Source organism: Dermochelys coriacea, chromosome 10 (genome assembly GCF_009764565.3).
Source record: "Dermochelys coriacea isolate rDerCor1 chromosome 10, rDerCor1.pri.v4, whole genome shotgun sequence".
Classification (NCBI taxonomy): Eukaryota; Metazoa; Chordata; order Testudines; family Dermochelyidae; genus Dermochelys; species Dermochelys coriacea.
The window spans coordinates 53,113,773-53,136,067 of NC_050077.1; the positions used below are offsets into that span (position 1 = coordinate 53,113,773).

Below are 22,295 nucleotides of genomic sequence, written 5' to 3' on the forward strand. Positions count from 1 at the left end.
TGTTGGTTGGAGAGTGTCTCCATTTGGTTTGTATGGAAAAGCGAGGACGGGGATATGGGACGTGGGGTGGAGGATAACAGGTTGGATCTCCCCAACTAAAAGAGAGCTTTTCAACTCAAAGTTAGATGGAAGAAGAGGCTAGAAATAATCCCTCTAAACTGAATGAAGGGACAGATTAATGGAAGCTTCCTTAGAAGTTCCTGCGTGATGTCTGATTTATCAAGGGCATAGCTAATTACAGTGAAGTGTATGTTACACTGAAGATTTAAATTCCAAGGCTACAAAATGGAGTAACTGTTTTAAGATGTCTAATGAGCTGATAGGTGTTTGGTTTGCTGCATAAAATAATACAATATTTTAAATAAAATTTCCTTTTTATCCTTTTGTGTTTGTAGATCACAGATCCTCTTCGACCACTTTCTTTGGGAGTGACGTTGGGTGAACTTAGTTTACTGGTAATGTTTGTTGTTTTTTAGCTCTGTTTGTTTCATTTAATTCAACTTACGATCAATAACATGGTTACAGGATTGAGAACATTAATATAGACTTGCTGAACAGATTTGTAAACGGAATACTTGGGTCTGTTTACTTAAAGCTGTGCATGTAGTTGAAAATAAAAACAAACAATCACTGTCTCTCTAAAAATATTATTCATGTTTTTGTGGTCAAACATGGGCTTGAGAGCCTGTAGGGAAGGTCCATCTGTGGCCTAATTTATGTCACTTGACCTTGTGCTTCAGCTCCTCTGTGTAATTGGATAGAAGGAAGAGTTTTCTGCTGATTTTGCAATAACCTGTCCTAGGTAAAATAGGAGAAACAATTCCATGTTGCAGTACACATGCAGTACATGGAACAATTTTTTTCTAGGTCAGCTACTAGGTACAAGGAATTCATAGAAAACACAAGTTTAGTGCTAGTTAACTAGAAAACATCTGCAGGAAAAGAGAAAAATCGTATATGGATATTTTTGCTTAATATTTTGATGCACCCTTTAATGTTCAGTAACACTCGAAAAGTGCAAAAACAAATGTAACTTTCTTTGTATCATTGATCTGTTGGAGAGGCTTAACATTTTGATGTTAGATGAAAAATCTAGAACAGTATTCTGTAAGTTCTGTGGAAGCTGGCACTTGGCACTGGCCACAATGAGAGCAAAGTTAGCTCAGCATGGAGGGCTTTTGAAATCCCCAGCCTTAATCTTCGTATTCATGTTACTTACATGAAGGTCTCAAATCCTAGTTCAATATCCTTTTTTTAAAAAAAGGGTATAATCGGCCATGGTGATTCTGGAGTGTTATTCCTTATGTATGTGATATTTGAAATGCTTGTTTGAGGTAGCCTCTGCGTACTCCCAGTTGTGGGAAGCACCTTATCTTCTGTTGCCACTGAGTTTATGGAAAGAGAAGTTTCTTGGGACCACGTGACTGGTGCCAGAGGACATTACCTTTTCTGAGATAATTTTAAGTGTCGTGTGGCTTGAACCACTCCAGTCGTTGCCTTCTTTTTGTGTGGTTAGCTGGTGTAAGGCCTAGAGTGACTTCCCCACAGCTAAGGTCAGGTTGGTTGGGGCATTATTGATCCACAAATTTCCCTGATTTTATTGTTGATCTGTAATATGGGTTGTAAGGTTTTTTGTTTTTTAAGAAAGTTTGTTTTGCACCTCCTTTAAAACAAATAGCCAAACAAACTGGATCTCTAGTCCTTGGATATGAAAATTCCGTGGCCAACAAAGCCTTAGAGGATCTGGGTAGGATCTGGGTAGTTCAGTGAGGCGTGTCATGCTCCTAAACGTTGTTGGGCCAGCGTACATTTTGTTTTGTTATGGAAAGCCTATTCCTAGATCACAGCTTGGTTACATAGCAGTAGGGAGTGGAGGGTTCCATGCCTTCTTCAGTGAAAAAAGTGAACATCTATTTGGCATAGGATCGATTATGTGGCCCTCTGAAAGCAGAGAGAATTTACTCTCCCGTCAGTGTCAGGCAAATGCTAGGTCATGGGTTATACCTGGCTCTGAGAGCTGGGAACTGGGTGTCAGTTTCCATCAATAAATACTGAATTTTGTATATTTGACTCTGTCTAAACTTGATGAACTTCGTAGCTCGACACACACAAGTTTAGCCTTACATGAACATAAACCATTCAATCCTTTAAATATAAATCATTTTAGGAGTTATAAATTTTTAACATCCATAATTATACATTCTAGAGAAACTGGTTTTAAACATATTGGGTTATGTAAGTCTTAAAATCCCTTTATGGTAAAATGTAAAAAGTTGTGTCTGAAGTGCTGTTGAGCCTTGTAAATGGGACTAGGTGTTGAAACATGAAATACATCAACATAAGTGGTCAAACTTTCAAAACCAGCCATCAAAATTTGTTTGCAAAATTTGTTCACAGGATATCTCACCCCCCCCCCCCCAGGCTATTTTGGCTTTCATTGTTTAAATGTATGTTAAGTGTTGTAAATTGTGAAGTTATCTGTACACTCTCAGGTTAAAAAGGATTAAAAAAAACCCTTTGAAATAAATGTTACATAATGAATTGAAGATTGCTTTATGGGGAATAATTTCTAATGTTTTTCAATTTCTAGACAGCCAATGAAAACTGGACACCTTCCATTTTAAATGAAGCTGCAAAAATCATATACAAGGTAATTAGTCAAAGTTCATTATTACCTGGGTCAGGAGTGAAAATTGGACCAAAATATCACTGATAAATTAACTGAATTCAGTAGTCCATGAAAGGGTGGGTGGGGAAACATACTGGTTTAATGAACCAAAATAAGGAAATAATGGTGCTGTAACTTGTGTTTTTTTGTTTTTGTTTTTTTTATTACTTTGTAGCTCTTCATTCCCTATGCCCTTGTTTTTCAGTTGTTTTTCCTTTTTATAACTAGTGAGAAGTAGAACCATGATCACTGTTTAAATATAAGGCATTTGTTTTCAACTCTGTGGGTAAATGGGGTCCTCGTACTAAGCACAAGCAGCAATCTGTTCATTAAATGAAGTCTAAAATATTGTTAACCTCATGCAGATTCCAGCTTTCTTATTCAAGGAATGAAATATTGACCTCAAAAAGCAAATTTAACCAGACACCCCTTGCATTCGTTCTTTTACTCTCACAAATAGACTTCAGATACAGAAGTAGGAAAAGAAGGCCAGATTTTTGAGCAATACATTTAAATCAAACTTGGCAAAAATAAATTACCATCAAAATGAGGGTTTTCATATACATTGAAAGCTTATTTCATTTAATATAGAAGTCATATTGTTTATTTTCATAAATTGCGGAATCCATTGAGTTTTCTTTACTTTGCAGCTCCTGCGTCTTGATTGCCTCAGTGCCTACTGGAATGTGGATAGCGAGATGTATTATCATGGCTCCCGTGAACAAATACTGGTAATTTCGAAGTCTGCATATAGTAAATGGTTATATAATATAAATATCATACTATTAGGTTAACCTCATAAGGGAGATTTCAAATGCAAAAATAGAAATTAGGTGCCTAACTCCCATTTCTGGTGTAAAATCTCCTTTGTAGTGTGTGTTGTGCTCTGATCTTAAGGCAATTTTTAGGCAAAGCTAGTAGAGCTGGGTGTCTGATTTTTATTCCCCCCACTCCCTCTAATTATCTAATAATGAATTTAGGAACTGATCATGCTAATATTTACTGGTTGTTCCGCTGACTGTTGTGCATTATCCCATTGATTTGTGAGGTCATAAACACTATCAAGTACTACGGCTGTAGAATTCACAATGTTGGATGATTATAATTTCTTCTCATATATGATTACTTATATTGTTCAAAAATTGATTGTGGGCTACCTAATTTTTTTTCTCATTTAGTAACTTAATCTGGGTTTTGTGTTGGTTTCTCCATTCATAGCATTTTTAATTTCATTATGGTAGCACCTTAAATCTGAATCAGAGATGAGGACTCTATTGTACTACGCTCCCATCACAGGGTAAGCTAGCCCATAAAAAGGGTTGGGAAGGAGATGAGTGCTGAAGTCATGTGTCAAGGGTTTTGTTTAGTCACATGACCTACTGATGGGGATAAGAGAAGACTGTGGTGAGCAGTCATAAGTGGAAATCCTAGGAGCAGTAGACCTGGGAGATCAGAAGAAGATGTCAGAGAGAAGAGACCTGGGAGTCAGCTCTCCATCAAGAGTAGGAGAGCATCCAGGAGGATTGACAATGTAGAGAGAGGCGTTTGGAAGAAGCAGGACAGGTTAATATTTTAGAGGCAAATAATCTGGTTGTTTAGGGTTCCCATAGCAAAAGGTGAATGTGGGTTCCCATGTGCTGTTACATTGGAAGGGATGCAGGTCCTCTGCTGTTAAAGGGAGGCTGGAGAGACTTACGCTGCCACCTAGTGAAGTAATATAGGAACACTTATGAAAAAGGGTAGCATGAAGGCACTGGCTAGAGCCCCAGGGAAGGGGACTGCTGAGAGTGTATTGTGAAAGACAAGACAGATTCTTGAGGAGAAAGGGCTATGCCCAGCGAGTCTGGGACAGCATATTAGTTGTTTTGGACTTGAGGTTTACTCTGGAAGGAGTGGGCTTTTTGTGAGTTGGCCAGAAGGCCAAGACATCTCCACAACCTGACCACTTTGAAAGCCAGGAGAACATTTGAGAGAGGGAAAGGGAGGCGGTGGATGGGACCGACTGAAGCCAGACCAGGAAGGTCCAAGCTACACTGGTGTTGGTAGTCCATTGCTGACTATGATGATGATGATATTGTAACAGTTCTCATCTATGGCTCCAAGTAACAAAGATATTCCCTGCCCCAGGGATCTTACAGTTCAGGTGTTGGATAGGATGTGACATATCAATAAAACCAAATAAGGCAGGGTGGGAGTATCAACCTAGTTCTATTAGGTCAGCATTAAAATGGAAGTCCATGTTTGCAGCTTGACTAACCACTGCTGGATGGAAGTGACTTGTAGTCCTCGCAATAGAGATAGTTTTAGAGGAGGAATTTGAAGGATAAGGTCGTGATTTATAGATTTTGTTGTTCCCCCTCAACCCCCCCAGTCATAGGGAGCAACATTAACAAAAAGATGGAGAGACATGAGGGAAAAGCAGACTACTGTATGAACAAGGCTGCGATTGTTGGCAGAGGAGAAATAAAGATCAACAGCTCGATAAGTTTGTATATATGAAAGATAGGGTGGGGCTAAACAGCAATGGGCTTTAAAAGACAAACAGAAGGAACTTGTGTTAGATATAGTGGTGGATGCGGGAGATCCAGTCGAGTTGATATTATGAGCCAGGAAGATGGTCATAGCAACGGTATTTTGTATGTGTTTGAGAAAAGTAATGAAGCTGACATGAGGGCCAGGGCAAGACTTGACCACAGCTTGAAAGTCTGGGCTAAGAGAGCGTGCCAGGCCTAGGTTTAAATCAGGAAGTCTCGTTTTAATTCCTTCAAGTTATTATCTAAATGAGCAATAAATCATAGAATATTGCAATTTTTTATATACACAATTTTTATCTCTATTAACTGGCAAAGAAGACTTAGTATGTTCTGTAACAGTTTCCCTTTCTTTGCAATATTAATAAATTATCTTCTTGTGAGATTAGCTCTGGCAAAAGCAGGTGTTGTGAACATAATGCATTAAAATACGAGCCTCGCCATGATAGTTTAACTGAAATAGAAACTTAAAGTGACTATCATGCAGGTTTACATTCTGCTGTATTCATAATCTAGTATTTCCTCTTACAAAGCTGATGATTAGCTAGCTATTACATTTCTTCAAAGCCAGTTTATAGATTTAAGAAACCCTGTAGACCCTTCCAATCTAGCTTTGAATCACAATTAATTTGGGTTTTGATAATAATTGTGACTATGGACAAATGTAAGCCTTTTTTTCTGTGCACTTGTTAAAGACCTCTGATGTGCCAAATTACCATTTACTAGTAAGCAGATTACATCATGTGGCTGCTTCAATAATGTGATTAAATTGATTGACTCATTTTTAAGTAATGACTAACAGATGGTACTTTGAGATTTGTTATTTAATTGAAGTAGTACATTGTTCAGTATCTTGCAGCTTTATTGTCCTTTGTGAAGAATGCTTTCAGAAGTACTATACGGGAGTTTTACCTTGCTTTGAAAGTTTTTGAAGACGCATTTAATTTTTGTTTAAATTGAAAATTTTTTCACTTACTGATGTGAATGTTTAGTCAAAACCTATGTAAACTACTTACCTTTCTGTACAGGTCATGAAGGAGTATGATCTGTTCAAATAGATGATTCCAATGTGAAGCTTGTCCATTTAGCTAACTGATGGCTTAAGAAATAATTACACTCAGACTCAATTTTCAAAAGCTTGAACACAGGCAAAAATATCCCTGGAGGGGGAGTGTGTGCATGGATACTAGCAGAAGTTGAATACAAATGGACGTTTCAAAGGAAGAGGTGGAGTGTGACACCGGTGGGTGTGGCTGAACTGTCCTGTATGGCCAATTCTGTAGCTCCTTACTTATGAAAATGTTGCTTGTGTGCTTTGCCCCTGAACAATATGCACTGGTTGGTAACATGCTCCACGTGGAGCCTGCAGGCAAGTGCCAACCTGGCTCTTTAGTGTATCAGAACGGTAGTATAAGCACTGAAGGTGCTCATTTGGGTTTTACCTAAGCACTTAGTGACTGTCACATGAATATGGGTGACAAAAATTGTAGCTGAGGGTTTAACAAAAGGTATTCACTAGAGCAGGTCAGAAAACCTTTGTCAAGTGTTCAGTTAGAAAGTACCATTTTGATTAAACCAAAATTTTACATAAAATTGTATCTGTTTAACTAAATTTCATGTAGAAAAATGGAAAAACATTTGGAAAATGCCCCATTTTGACATTTTCAGAATACATTTCAATTTTTCATTTTGAAATGACTTCTTGTTTCAGAATTTATCTTTTGGGTAAAAAGGGTCAAAATTGAAACAACATTTCAGATTCATTGAGATCAAATATTTTGATTGTCCCAAAACAAATTTTTAATGAGTTCTGTTTTGAGAAAATTTCTAAATTTTGGCTTTTCGTCCTGATTAAGGATGGAAAAAAAACCAACTTTTTTCATGAGATGGAAAATCCATTTTCCATCAGCACTAGAGTTTACAAGTATCCACTTAATTAGCTGTTTTTTGTCCCATTGATCCCTTTTGTGTTTAAGTGTACATTGTATATACGCTTTTTTCACCAATAATTAGTACATATAGTACTAATTACTATAGGGCATAGAATCCACAAATTGCATTATCAGGAAATATTTGATAGCTGCATGCATGGATTTTATAACGGGATGATTTGTGCATGGATTTTATAGAAGACAAGTTGGAGAGTGGCTTCCAAAAATAAGTAACTGAGGTGGTCTATCTGTGTGAAAATTGATTGTGATAAGGTTCACATATTGACAAGATTGGTTTAATTCTAACTCATGAGACTTGTTAAGTGAATACAGAAAAGTAGATCTGAAGAGCATGATAACATTGAAAGAATGAAAAAGGCTGACTTAAGAGGAAACAAAAAAAGGAGGTAAAGGAAGAGTAGAAAACTGGAAGACAGTAAAAGTGGGGCGATTGAAGAACTAAAAAAAAATTTGAGGAGTGGACCTCATACGATGTCATCCTCCCCACCTATTGCAACTTCTATGATCATTACAGAATACAAAACTGAACTGCCACAGCGTGAATAAACTTTCAAGGTCAGATTAAGACCTCATTCGAGCATGAGGTCTTTTGCATCTTTGCCAGGACAAAGACTGCTTACATATTTGTGTGGCTATGCCGAAAGAATGACAGGAGACATTAGAGATGGGTTTAATCAGGCCACAACTTTATTATTAGATGTCTGGGAGTAACCCAGCAGATAAAATGTGCAGTGCATGTGAAACCCCCACAACTAACGGAGCGGGGGGGGAAGGGATATTTGTGACTTAAATAGGGAGGGAGCGTGGGTGTTGCCTAGCCTGCTCTGAGTGACAGGGCTTCCCAGAGGATTCAGTGGGCCTGGGGTCTTTGGCGGGTATCATTCCGCTCTGGATCTTCGGGGCCCGACACTGATGACCCGGAGCAGAAGAAGCGGCAGCTTCCTTGACTCTGGGTGTGTTTGGCGGCACGGAAGGACCTGCTGCCGAAGTGCCGCTGAAAACTCCTGTCGGCGGCCCCTGAAAATTCCCTGTGGGGCCTGGGAATTTCCCTCCCCCCCCCCCCCCCCGCGACCCTGCTGAGTGATGAGAGGGGGTCCAGGCCCAACTGACCTTTTTAAACCCCTCATTCCTAGGTGGTGAGTCATCCACCATGCTGACTGCTTTTCCAGCAGTTTTTTGTTTCCCCTCCTCCCTGCAAGCCAGAAAGCATTGCCTTCTTCTCCTGGCCTGCCAGACAACCCCCGTGCGCACCCCGCCCCCTGCTTAAAGTGCAGGGTGGTGATTATCACAGTCAGAAACTCCATGAATAATGACAGCTTCTCTACTTTGTTCTATGCTTTCCACAGCTTCCTTTACATGGGGAAGAAGTCAGGGCTCAGGGATGGCTGTCCAGGACACTGATCCAGCAAGAACCTGTTCTTCATTGGAATGTGTCTACACTCTGCTGATAAGCAGTTAATAGGTTAATGCCCTCCCTGCTTTTTGATGGACTCAGTGCAAAAATATACTGCCCTATAAGTTTTAAGCTTTAAATAGTGTGTAACCAGTCACTTAAAAAATTTGTTCTTCTGCTCTAAACAACTTTGGAGTAACATAGTTAATTCTGTAGTTATGTCAGCTAAATTGTTTTGGCTTCTGCCTATCACCTAAATTGGCACATAATTTTGTTTTATTCCCCTGTAGCAGAGATGAGACAAACCATGTTTGTTTAACTGGTTTGGTTGTTCATCTTTGCTCCCATCTGTTTGTGCACTATGACATCTCAGAGTATGTTGCTCCTGACAGACTGACAATATCCTGGACAAACTGTATGGAATTAAGATAAACTTCACTGAATTAAATTAAATCTTATTGAATTAGGTTTAATATCTTTGGGGTCCATTGTATTAAAAATGCAATTGTTTGTGTTATTGTATGTAACTTGTAGGGAAGTGATTTAATGTAAATATTAGAAACTCCAAAGAACGGTTTGGGACAAGATGTGTGAAGTGGGTATTTGGGAGGCCTGTTGAAGCTACACCCTGGGAGAGACCCTTTATCTATTGCTGGAAACTCCGGATCAAAGACCCCCAAACTGTATAAAAGATAGACTAAACTTTTTGTGAGGGTGCATGATCTGAGCAGAAGCTGTGATGAACTTGAAACCACAATGAAATCCCTCGGGTGGAGTTTTGAAGGGCTTTTCCTCACAGAGCCAATGTTAAGTTTGAGGTGATACCTGGTAAGCTTATTAGCATGTGTGTAGAGTCTTTTATTGTTTTAATGTTTTCTCTATAGTGCTTTCACCTTAAGAATGAAATCAGCTCGCATGAGAAGTGCTGTGTGGTATCTTACATTTGTTGGCTATCACTCTTTTATTAGCATCTGAAGAGAAGGCAAGTGAAGCTTGCTTAGGCAGCTTATCTTTTGCTGAGAATAAAGCAGTATAGACTGGGAACTGTTAATCATGGAGTTACTCTGGTCAGGAGAGAGAGAGACATGGGTCTCCACCCAAAAAAGGCAACAGCTAAGGAGCTTGGAAGCCTGAGAATGGATGTCCTTGCTGAACCACTAAGGGTGCAGTTGCCCTGAACTCATTGGCCATGACACAACTCATTGGCCATGTTCTCCAGGTGCACTCTCTCTCTTGCTGAAACAATGAGCTGTCCAGAGCTTCAGAATGGACTGATAGAGAAAAGATTAGGGAACTTGATAAGTGCGGATGTAAAAAACACAGTTGTGTGCACAAACTGAACCATGTTAGGTAGGTTTCAGAGTAGCAGCCGTGTTAGTCTGTATTCGCAAAAAGAAAAGGAGTACTTGTGGCACCTTAGAGACTAACAAATTTATTTGAGCCTAAGCTTTCCGTGAGCTACAGCTCACTTCATCGGATGCATTTGGTGGAAAATACAGTGGGGAGATTTATATATACACACACACACACACACACACACACAGAGAACATGAAACAATGAGTTTTATTATACATACTGTAAGGAGAGTGATCACTTAAGATGAGCCATCAGCAGCAGCAGGGGGGGGAAAGGAGGAAAACCTTTCATGGTGACAAGCAAGGTAGGCCATTTCCAGCAGTTAACAAGAACATCTGAGGAACAGTGGGGGGTTATGTGGGGGGGAGAAATAACATGGGGAAATAGTTTTACTTTGGGAATGGATGAGTCATTACACAGTCTCTATTCAAGCCTAAGTTAATTGTATCCAGTTTGCAAATTTAATTCCACAATTTCAGCCCGTGCACGTCAGCGGAAGCACTCTATGTAGAAGTCCAGTCTGCTGTTTCGACCTTCAGGAGGAGTCCACCCAGAATCCTTCTTTTTGTAGTGTTGGTAGGAAGGTCTCTGTGGGCTAATATGTTGGTCAGAGGTGTGTTGGAAATTTTCCTTGAGTCGGAGACGTCCAAAATAGGATTCTAGGTCACCACAGAACTGTATCATGTTCGTGGGGGTGGAGGGGCAAAAGGAGAGGCCCCGAGATAGGACCGATTCTTGTGGAAAAGCAGCATCACTTGCCCCATAACCTCAGCTGTGCAGAACACAATGCTATCCACCGCCTCAGAAACAACTCTGACAGCATCATCGAAAAGGCTGACAAGGAGGTGCTGTCGTCATCATGAACAGGTCAGAATATGAACAAGAGGCTATTAGGCAGCTCTCCAACACCACTTTCTACAAGCCATTACCTCTGATCCCACTGAGGGTTACCAAAAGAAACTACAGCATTTGCTCAAGAAAGTCCCTGAAAAAGCACAAGAACAAATCCGCACAGACGTACCCCTAGAACCCCGACCTGGGGTATTCTATCTGCTACTCAAGATCCATAAACCTGGAAATCCTGGAAGCCCCATCATCTCAGGCATTGGCACCCTGACAGCAGGATTGTCTGGCTATGTAGACTCCCTCCTCAGGCCCTACGTTACCAGCACTCCCAGCTATCTTCGAGACACCACTGACTTCCTGAGGAAACTACAATCCATCGGTGATCTTCCTAAAAACACCATCCTATCCACTATGGATGTAGAAGCCCTCTACACCAACATTCCACACAAAGATGGACTACAAGCCGTCAGGAACAGTATCCCCAATACTGTCACGGCAAACCTGGTGGCTGAACTTTGTGACTTTGTTCTCACCCATAACTCTTTCACATTTGGGGACAATGTATACCTTCAAATCAGCGGCACTGCGATAGGTACCCGCATGGCCCCACAGTATGCCAACATTTTTATGGCTGACTTGGAACAACGCTTCCTCAGCTCTCGTCTCCTAATGCCCCTACTCTACTTGCGCTACATAGATGACATCTTCATCATCTGGACCCATGGAAAAGAAGCCCTTGAGGAATTCCACCATGATTTCGACAATTTCCATCCCACCATCAACCTCAGCCTGGACCAGTCCACACAAGAGATCCACTTCCTGGACACTACGGTGCTAATACGCGATGGTCACATAAACCCCACCCTATATCGGAAACCTACTGACCGCTATTCCTACCTACATGCCTCTAGCTTTCATCCAGATCATACCACATGATCCATTGTCTACAGCCAAGCTCTACGATATAACCGCATTTGCTCCAACCCCTCAGACAGAGATAAACACCTACAAGATCTCTCTCATGCATTCTTGTAACTACAATACCTACCTGCTGAAGTGAAGAAACAGACTGACAGAGCCAGAAGAGTACCCAGAAGTCACCTACTATAGGACAGGCCCAACAAAGAAAATAACAGAACGCCACTAGCCATCACTTCAGCCCCCAACTAAAATCTCCAATGCATTATCAAGGATCTACAACCTATCCTGAAGGACAACCCATCACTCTCACAGATCTTGGGAGACAGGCCAGTCCTTGCTTACAGACAGCCCCCCAACCTGAAGCAAATACTCACCAGCAACCACAACAGAACCACTAACCCAGGAACCTATCCTTGCAACAAAGCCCGTTGCCAACTCTGTCCACTTATCTATTCAGGGGACACCATCATAGGGCCTAATCGCATCAGCTGCACTATCAGAGGCTCGTTCACCTGCGCATCTACCAATGTGATATATGCCATCATGTGCCAGCAATGCCCCTCTGCCATGTACATTGGTCAAACTGGACAGTCTCTACGTAAAAAAATAAATGGACACAAATCAAACGTCAAGAATTATAACATTCAAAAACCAGTTGGAGAACACTTCAATCTCTCCGGTCACTCGATTACAGACCTGAGTGGCTATCCTTCAACAAAAAAACTTCAAAACCAGACTCCAACGAGATACTGCTGAATTGAAATTAATTTGCAAACTGGATACAATTAACTTAGGCTTGAATAGAGACTGGGAGTGGATGAGTCATTACACAAAGTAAAACTATTTCCCCATGTTATTTCTCCCCCCCACCCCCCACTGTTCCTCAGATGTTCTTGTTAACTGCTGGAAATGGCCTACCTTGCTTGTCACCATGAAAGGTTTTCCTCCCCCCCCCCCCCCCCCCCCCCCCCCGCTGCTGGTGATGGCTCATCTTAAGTGATCACTCTCCTTACAGTGTGTATGATAAAACCCATTGTTTCATGTTCTCTGTGTGTGTATATAAATCTCCCCACTGTATTTTCCACCAAATGCATCCGATGAAGTGAGCTGTAGCTCACGAAAACTTATGCTCAAATAAATTTGTTAGTCTCTAAGATGCCACAAGTACTCCTTTTCTTCATGTTAGGTAGCAATCCCTCTAACTGGTTGCAAGTGTGGGCAGGATTCCCTGGCCTTTGTGGTAGGGACCCCATGATTCCTTGGCTGCAGAATTGTGTGGTAGAACTGTGGAACATCTAAGATCTCCATTTTAGAGTAGAAGTGTCTAACTTTCATGGGAATGACACAATTTTTTTAAATATGAATTAATTGAGATGTTTTCCCAAACTTACAGATGAACTGAACCTATAATTGAGAAGCATGAGCTATCAAATTAATCTTAATCTCTGAAGTATATTATGATAGTGATTTTACATGTCAAAATCATTTTTATAGATTATTTTAGCAAAAACATCTGGTTATCTACCATTATTGGATGGAATGGGAAAAAATTAATTTTGACTTGTTTCTGTATCAAGGGTCGCTGGGGTGAAGAACTGGTCACCTAGGCAACTCTTATGCTACTCACCCCGCCCCCCTCACCCCATTGCCCCTAGGGTTATCATCTCAGACTCTTACCCTTAAAGGAAAAAGTAAAGACTAACAACATTGCTTAAGCAAAATTAGTGCTCACTGCCCAAAGCCTCAGCTGCTTTCTGTGCCCAAAATAATGGGGCCTCCCTTTTTTCACTCCTCTGACTTTTAGTCAGGCACTTTTTCCTTTTAGCTTGCTTGTTGCTGCTGTTCAGACTCCATTACTAGTACACTTTTAAAGGTGATGGAGGAGAGAGAGACACTTAAAGAAGCAGAGAGATCTTTCAGCAGATGAAAATTTAAGGCTAAATTACTAAGCAAAGGACCTTTTTTTTTTTTCTGTCCACAATTTTTTTCAAACTAGTATTAATATAGGTTAAGCTTTGCAAAAAATGGAACAGTATATGAAGATTTTTAAACAGAGAAACAGATTAAAATACAAACTAAACAGAAATATAAAATTGTTAAACTTGTAAATTCAGTTTCCAATGTCTGTGCTGGGATTTTTTTGCAATGCTTTTATTCAGTAAAATGCATGGATCTGTGAAATTTGTAACAAGCTGTGTTGCTCTTCAATTGGGCTTGTCATCCAGAAGTGGATTTATCAGGCATCTGACTAGACCTCTTAAATGTATACAATGATCTGTGGATCGACGCTTGCCTATATATTCCGTAGTTCTATCTTTGTAATAAGAGTAGAATTCTGCTCCATGCTATTCAGAGGAAAACATCTAATTTACATAATGTTCAGTAAACCCTGTTTCCCAGAGGACTAGTTCTTCCTTCTAAACAGGATGTCTGGGTCTTAATTTTAAGCTTTATTCTCAAGAACTTAGTTTGATAAATGGCTAATTAGTCTGCTTTGTCTTAGTGATAAATTGTGTAAGCCTTAGCAATCTGTCATTTTTAGGGCAATGGGCTTGGTGTTTCTAAGTAACAAAAATATAACTTTGTTTGCGAGATGGGTTATTGCATATTAAATATCCCTATTTGACTGTTAGCTTTCATTAATATAGTCCAGCAGACAGGATATATGATGAAATACAAATATTGTTAATAGAAAGCTACCTCTTATTAAATTACAAATTAGCTTTACAGAGGAAGCTGGGGAATAGAATACTTGGAAGAAATTTGTTGTGACAAAATCCCTTTCTGGTAAAAACATGATTTTTTTTAATATCTGGTTATCTTTCCAATAAACGCTTGTGTAAACTATCCACTGTATTCTAGTAACATCTGGTAGGCAAACATTGATGCATTTTTGTCTGAATTGTAGTTCGTTCTTAAATAGGGATATTTGGGGATAAATATGATTTGCAGTTTGTTACCTATATTATATTTCAATACATTTCAAGTGCTTCCCATGACTAATTTTATTTTTTTTTTGGAGTGATATAAAATACATGTTTTGTTTTTTTTCCAAAATAAAATTTCTACAAGTATACTTAAACCAGGCACCTAATTTGGCCACCTTGTGATATTTTTAATCTAAAACCTGTAGTAAAAAGAATATAATGCAGTTTTCATACATACAGTAATTTCAAAAGGTATTTGAAATGTGGGAACATGACCAAGGTAGACATGAAAAGTTTCTATTTTCAGAATATACAGCAAAACAAGAAACAGAGTTATCAGTACCTACCGAAATGTTCATACAGGGAGACTGCGTAACACGATATAAAAGCCAAAAGCATCTGACCCGCCTACTGATAAGCTTGTTTCCTTCATCTCCTAGTTGTAGAAGCTAGTCACAACCATATTCAGAAAGGAGAATTCTTTGCTACAAAGGGGATAGCAAGTCATGATTTTGGCTCTGTTACCTTTGACCTACTGTGGTTGAAGAGTGTATGCTGAGGCACTTTATTCTCATACCTTTTTCTCACCTGAAGGAACAGGAGCTGCCTAGACTGCTGTCTGGATTCCATATCTCTTGAGGCATTTCTGGGCTGTGTGGCACAATTCTATATTCCAGTCTTGCAATGAAATGGTGGTGACAGAGTTCTGTTCCTTTCGGTTGGAAATATCTTCTGTACAGAGAGCATTTAGAGGCCTAACTTGAAGTGCATATAGTTCTGCTGCCTGGGATTATTGGTGTAGTTTTGGTGGTGTTGGATAGATCTGCTACTTTGCACACAATAGAGCAGTTGTTGTAGAGCAGCTTTCCATTGTGTAAATGGATTATTTATAATGCTTGCTGTTTTTTTGTTTTTACCTTCCAATACTCTGGGATTAGCCGTGGACTGGTTACCCACAGGTCATAAACGGGGGAATTGGTTAATTGTTTCTACGCTGAATACTGTATCTGCTTTTCTGAGACTCTGGTGTATTTACATAAGCATAGATCCATGTTGTATTCTTCAGACTCACGAATATGGAGTGCGCGTAACTGCACTGCTATGGCATAAGAAGTGTTACACTCAGGTTGCATATCAGATGGTATTTTAAACAAACAAAAAATCTAAAGCGTCACTGTTTTTATCTCCAGTGTTTGGCTTTGATAGTTTTGGAATTGAGAGAAGCTCAATTGAATTAAAAGTTAAACCCTGGATTAAAGATAGAGGGAAAATTTAAACAGAAGACTTGGCTGGAGAGCAGCAGTGTAAGAGCTAAGGAGTTCTAAATAAACTGCTGCGTTAAACTTTTTCCCATCTGATCTGCAAAATGACAGTGTGTGAACTTGAAACACAGGCTCAGTTTGACTCAATTAACAGCTCACTAAGAACTTTCTACACAGTAGTAATCAACACAGCCAAAGCCTCATAAAGTTAAATTGTTTCCAATTGCAGGATCAGCTAAAAAGAGGAGTTCCTTCTAGCAGCAATCAGCCTAAAAACTACCAGTATAGTAAGTATGTTGAAGAGTGTATTTGGATACAGCAGTTGTGAGTACTTTGCTGTGTTTAAGGTTTTTAAAATAAAAAGTCAATTTTTGTGATAATTTAAAATAGTCTGTTAAACAAGACCTGTGATAATGCTTGTGATTGTAGAGGGAGAGGAAGATAGGTTGTGCCATATTTAGTTTGTTTGCTATATAAAGAAGACATTACAAATTTTATCCATGGTGTCATCTCATTCTCCTCCACTTCCCCCACTTTTTTGACATTAGAGGTTACAGATACTGTTTATCCTATTTTCATAAATGACTCGGCACTACTGTAGAGGCAGCATAATTGGACATCATGGGTGCAAGGGGAAACCTGAAAAATGAGGCAGCTGAAGACAAGTCTCTTCCTTCAAAAACAATAAAACTTAATTCAAAAGCTTAAAAAAACCAGAAGAAATGATTCTTGTTAAATATTTTCCTTTTGTACACCAACAGTTAAGTCTTGAAATAGCTCCCCCAAAATTCTTTGGTTCTCCATGGACCAGCAAAACCAGGAAAGTCAGGATTTGATATTCCTGAAATCAGGGTGGATTTGATTGAGTCAGGAAGACTTGATTTGATCATGGATTTCTACATAAAACTGCATTCTTGTTGGTTGTTATAACCTTAATACATATTCTTCACAACTCAGAGGTAGATGTAGGTTTCATTTTTAGAAGGTACACACTGTACATTTTTAAAGTGATTTATATTGAAAACTTTTCAGATTAGTTTTACAGCTATATCAGAAAATGAATGATTATTTAGTTATTTCATTTACCAGAGGTAAATGAAGCAGATATTTATTAAGTCATTGGGAGGTGAACTATCTCCAATTCAACAGGTTAATCATTAATATTGGAAGGATTTTCTTACCATGCTGTATTAGGAGGAGAACATCACCAGACAGACATTTTAAATAGTTTTATTTAACTAAAACAACAACATTATGTATTCTGGATTTTTTTTCTTTAACAGCAAACATAGAATATTTTAACAAAACAAGCATATCAATTTTTGAATTTAGTTAAACATTCACGTTTTTTAAAATCAGGTTTTTGTTGAAATTGTTTTGAACTAAAATAGTTAAATGAAATTTTTTAAAAAAAATCAACTATGTCAGCCAGGTCAACATGAGAAACTTAAAATATTGGCTTCTGCAGCTAACTCAGTCATCTTCACCTGTTTGTTCATAATCTGGAAAAGAAAAACAAGCTTTCCTGCTTTTTCATGTCCTAAACGATTTCTCGATTTTGGAATGAATTAGTCCAAAGGAAGAAAATAGTCTTTGTACACTGGCAGAAGAAGCTTCTGCTGTTAAAAGTGAGATTATCACTTCAATTGTCTCTGAATCCAAGTGCTTAAGTGACTTCCACCAGTTCACTGGTGTGACTTTCTTTAAAACCTCATCAGCAAACAGATATTTCTTGACTGGTTCACCTTTACCTCTGAAGTTTATTATTGTTGGTGTTATGGAGGGATAATTGTTGGATGTCCATGTCATAGTCATCTCCTCCTCCTCTTCAGCAGTTAAGGTTTGACCCTGGTACTGAGTATTGAGACAGTGCTTATCCCATTCGTTTTTTTTAATGCTTGTAATTTAACTCTGTCATTGCATATTCTTTTTAAGATCTCATTCAGTTCCTTCCAAATTTCAACAGCATCAACAATAAAACAGCTATTTCCCTGCATTTTGTTCAAGGCTACAGAAATAGGCTTCAGGGAACTCGGCATGTGTTCAACATTTCTCTTAAGCCCAATGTTAAGAACTTTGGCTGTGACAGTGACATATATTTTTTCATGGTTTTGTTCACAAACTGTCATCAGATTAGGCCTGTTCTTGATATAGTGCTCAAAACAGTCCACTACCGAGTTCCATCGCACATCTTGTGGGAGAGTTCACTTGGTTCCTCCCACTTTTTTCAGAGCAGCTGCTGCAAAGTGGTTGTTAAGGAAGTATTTTTTGCAATTTCAATAACATTAGCCTTTATTTCTGGAACACTGAAGCCTTTGGCTAGGAGGTGCATCAAATGAGCACTGCAACTGTATGTTGTTAGCTTGGGACACTCTCTTCTAAATTTCTTCTCATCTTGGATTCATTCTCAGTATTGTCTGTGACCAAGCTGCATACTGGACATTTGAATTTTTTTTCACAGTTTGTTATAGCTTTTACTGCTACTTCTTTTAAGTATTCTGTTGTGTGTGCATTTCCTGATCTATCCATTGTTTCTGTAAGGAAGACATTCTCTTCTTCTTTTGTCACACAAGCACATACAACAGGATCATTGTGGACATTGCTCCACCCATTAAGACTCGGGTTAACAATTTTACTCTCTAGACCTTTTGTACACTGCTCAATTTCTTTTTCATACACCTTTGCCTGCGACATCTGCTCTGTTGGGCGGACTGTATCCTCTGATGACTGAACCATATTAATGAAGTGTTGGTTCTCAATCATACGGAAAGGAGATTGTTGGATAAACAAACTGGGCAATTTTTTCATCAATTACCTCTTTTTGTAATCTGCTGGTTCTTATCACAAACTTATTTATGGTTTCTGGAGGATGAAGATTTTTTTCCTCTTTGCTACAGGTGATATATTGTGGCTATGTGACATACATGATGTGACTGAAACACTATCTGTGATGGGTTCGGTCACAGAGACCCCCTTGGGACTGTCACCTGACTACCTCTGAGCCCATTTTCTCTGCCAGTTTGGGCCTCCAGAACCCTGTCTTGTTGAGCCAAATACGCTAATCTGCTGCAACACAGATCCAGGGTCTGATCCACGCCCCCAAAGCTGCAGACTTAACTGAAAATGACTTACCAAGTGCTCCAGTCTCTAGCACCCAGACACCCAGCTCCCAATGGGATCCAAACCCCAGATAAATCCGTTTTACTTTGTATAAAGTTTACAGGGTAATTTCATAAATTGTTCACTCTCTATAACACAGAGAGAGAGATGCACAGTTGTTTGCTCCCCCAGGTATTAATTACTTACTCTGGATTAATTAATAAGCAAAAGTGATTTTTATTAAATATAAAAAGTAGGATTTAAGTGGTTCCAAGTAATAACAGACAGAACAAAGTAAGTTACCAAACAAAATAAAACACACAAGTCTAAGCCTAAACCAGTAGGAAAATGAATACAGGTAAATCTCACCCTCAGAGATGTTCCCCTAAGTTGTTGCTGGACTCGGGACCATAAGCCACAATGTTGGTCTGAAAAAGTATTGAGCCCAGACTAGGAAACGGTCTAGTCTCAAAAAAAAAAAAAAAAACCAAAACAAAAAAACCAAACAACTTAGTAGACTCTTTCCTAGTCTGGGCCCAATACTTTTTCAGACCAACATTGTGGCTTATCGTCCTGAGTCCAGCAATCACTCCTCCTCTTCCCTCCCCCCCCAGTAGTGACAATCCTTGGTTCTAGTTTCTTTCAGGCATCTCTTTGGCTTGGAGAGGCCATCTCTTGAGCCAGCTGAAGACACAATGGAGAGACTTCCAGGGCCTTTTATATTCTCTCTCTTGTGGCGGAAACCCCTTTGTTCTTCTGTGCAAAGTCACAGCAAGAAGATGGAGTTTGTAGCCACCTGGGCAAGTCACATGTCCATGAATGATTCAGCTTTTTGCAGGCCGGCGCCATTGTTTACATGTTAGTTTGAACGTTCCCAGGAAAGCTCAGATGTGAATTGGCTTCTCCCAAAGTTCATTGTCAGTTAAGTGTTCCTTGATAGGACGATTCTCAGTAAATGCCCATTGTCAAGAAGCGGACAAAATGCTTCTTAGAATCAAACACATTGAGATATAAGTATATAGGCAATATTCATAACTTCAAATACAAAAATGATACACACATACAGACAGCAAATTACAACCTTTCCATAGACACCTTACTTGACCTCCTTTGTACAAGTTTTCGTGCAACTATAGGGCTGTGGTTGCAACAATGATCTATACGATCACAGTTCATGTCAATAACGTCACACTATTATTGGCAGATAACTCTGAAACTATAGAAAATGATGGTGAACTTGAAGGTGGATAGTCTTCAGAATCCTGTATGTTGAGGATGGATTCTCCTAAACAAAATAAATCAATACAGTTCTTTAATGATTATTACCATACTGCTCATTTAGTATTACTCATTGCATTCGCTGACACTCAGTACTACTTTAAAGGTGAAATTGTAAAAGGAAGATCTGCCTATTTCAGCTATTTTTCATCACAACTGCATCTAAAATGATAGTACCATAGAGTAACAACTATATTTTTTGCTCAAATATGAGAATTCAAGAATAGTCCAGAATGAAGACAGTCAGTCCTTAAGAAAGAAGTATGAAGGAAAAAAAAAAAGATTACCAACCTGAAGATTCTGCATGTTCAGACATGTTCCTTTCATCATCTTCAATGCAGCTTCCTCCTGAGAAGGAGCACTTCTCATGACGATGTTTCATTCGAGCAACCAGGTCTTGCATTTCTTTGTTGCACTGTTCGGATTTTGCACGCATGCCTGTCATACCCAGAGGAACTTCATTAAAATATTCCCAAACTGAGTCTCTCTTACGGCCTGCTGCAATTATAGGTTTTCCCTTTTAGTGAGAGAATGGTATGGTAGATCTCAAATCAATGAAGGCTACACTCAGAAAGACCTCTAGAATTCTGGAATATGCTGCTCAAACAGTTTCACTTTTGTTTCTCCCTTCCCTTCTCACATTTATCTCCAGACTACTACTACTTGTCCAGATCTATTCCTCCCCCAATCATTTTCTGTTCATTGAACTTTTTTAAACTTTTCACTTTTCGAGACAGGTAAGGGATCGACTTTGTGTACACAAATTTGCAGAGGGACAATAGGGTTGAGGTCTGTTTCTCACCTCTGTATTTATTTATTTCAAAACATTTTTGCTGTTAACAAGCATGTTATCTCTGGAGACACAAATCCCCAGTTTGAGAACTGCAAAACTAAGCAACTCTGATGGTATCTTCTATACTGAGCACTGAGTCCCATTGGGTAGATAGAAAGATTAACCTAAGTAATCTATACAGAAGCCCCTGGAACCCCATAAGATTGGGTCCCTAATCCGTGAACTATTGGAACTCACTTACAAAACTTTTCTTAAACATTACATGAATATATTGTCGTATGATAGAATTAGAATTTATAATCCCTATTCCATGATGAGATATCTTTGAGCTATAATGTATCTTAATTAAAACAATCTTTTGATAGATTTTTTTGATAAAACGCTTTTTTAGGGAAAAAACTTGTTTTTGATGATTTTTTTAAAAAAATCAATTTGTATTCACCTTGCCTGAAATTTAAACAAAACATAAACCTTTAAAATAAATACATACCTTGTCTATACATTATGATGAAGCAAAAAAGGGGTACAAAAAAGGGGGCCAATCTTCCTCCTTAAAGAGTTAGCTTTAATAAAGCTAATCTTCTTTTAAATGTATATAGTGATTAGTAGTGATAGTGATTTTATAATATCAGTAATTAGACATGGATTTAAGACATTATTATGCCATTTAAGCATGGACTCCTGCTTTGTGTAAAGTGTTCATGCTGAAATAGTAAGGTAGTGGGTATCTTAAAAATATTAGAAAAAGGACAGGTTACGAACTTGCTGATAGAATCTCTTCAAAAGAGGTACGCTGAGCCAAATTAGCTGTGTTGTGCATGTGATAAGACAGAAAAGTGTACTGTGATTAAAACAATAAAAAAATGAAATTGTATAAAACCATTGAAATGAATGTAACAAGCTATCTTTGTCAGATGTCCTCAGAGTGAGACTGTACAAAGGTTCTAGAAATTGACCAAATAAACATTTTTAATTTTTCTTATATTAACATAGTAAATGGTGTATTATGTTGTGGATATTGTCCTTGCACTGAATCCCTTCAGTGTTCTTTAAGGAGATCATAAAGAGCAGTGTCGGCTTCAGATAACTTAAGTAACTTGATAAATCCATTACAGACAGTACTGAGGAATGAATCCATCTTCGTTTTCTCCTCTTGCAACCGAAATTTGCCTAGTTTGGTTTAAAAACACTTGCTCATTTGCATAAGTGTATTCCTTAAGTGTGAAATGATCACTTTTCCTTCTAAATTCTAATCTGACTTGCGAACA

General features: G+C 38.8%; 1 protein-coding gene across 1 annotated transcript in view; it reads left to right on the plus strand.

Annotated features, from left to right (window-relative positions):
• The window catches only part of VPS13C (vacuolar protein sorting 13 homolog C), a 194,547-nt gene that overhangs the window by 22,538 nt on the left and 149,714 nt on the right, over positions 1 to 22,295 (plus strand). Inside the window, 4 exon segments of the mRNA XM_038418760.2 lie at positions 396 to 455; positions 2,591 to 2,650; positions 3,319 to 3,399; positions 16,087 to 16,144. Of these exon segments, the coding sequence (XP_038274688.1) occupies positions 396 to 455; positions 2,591 to 2,650; positions 3,319 to 3,399; positions 16,087 to 16,144 (259 nt within the window).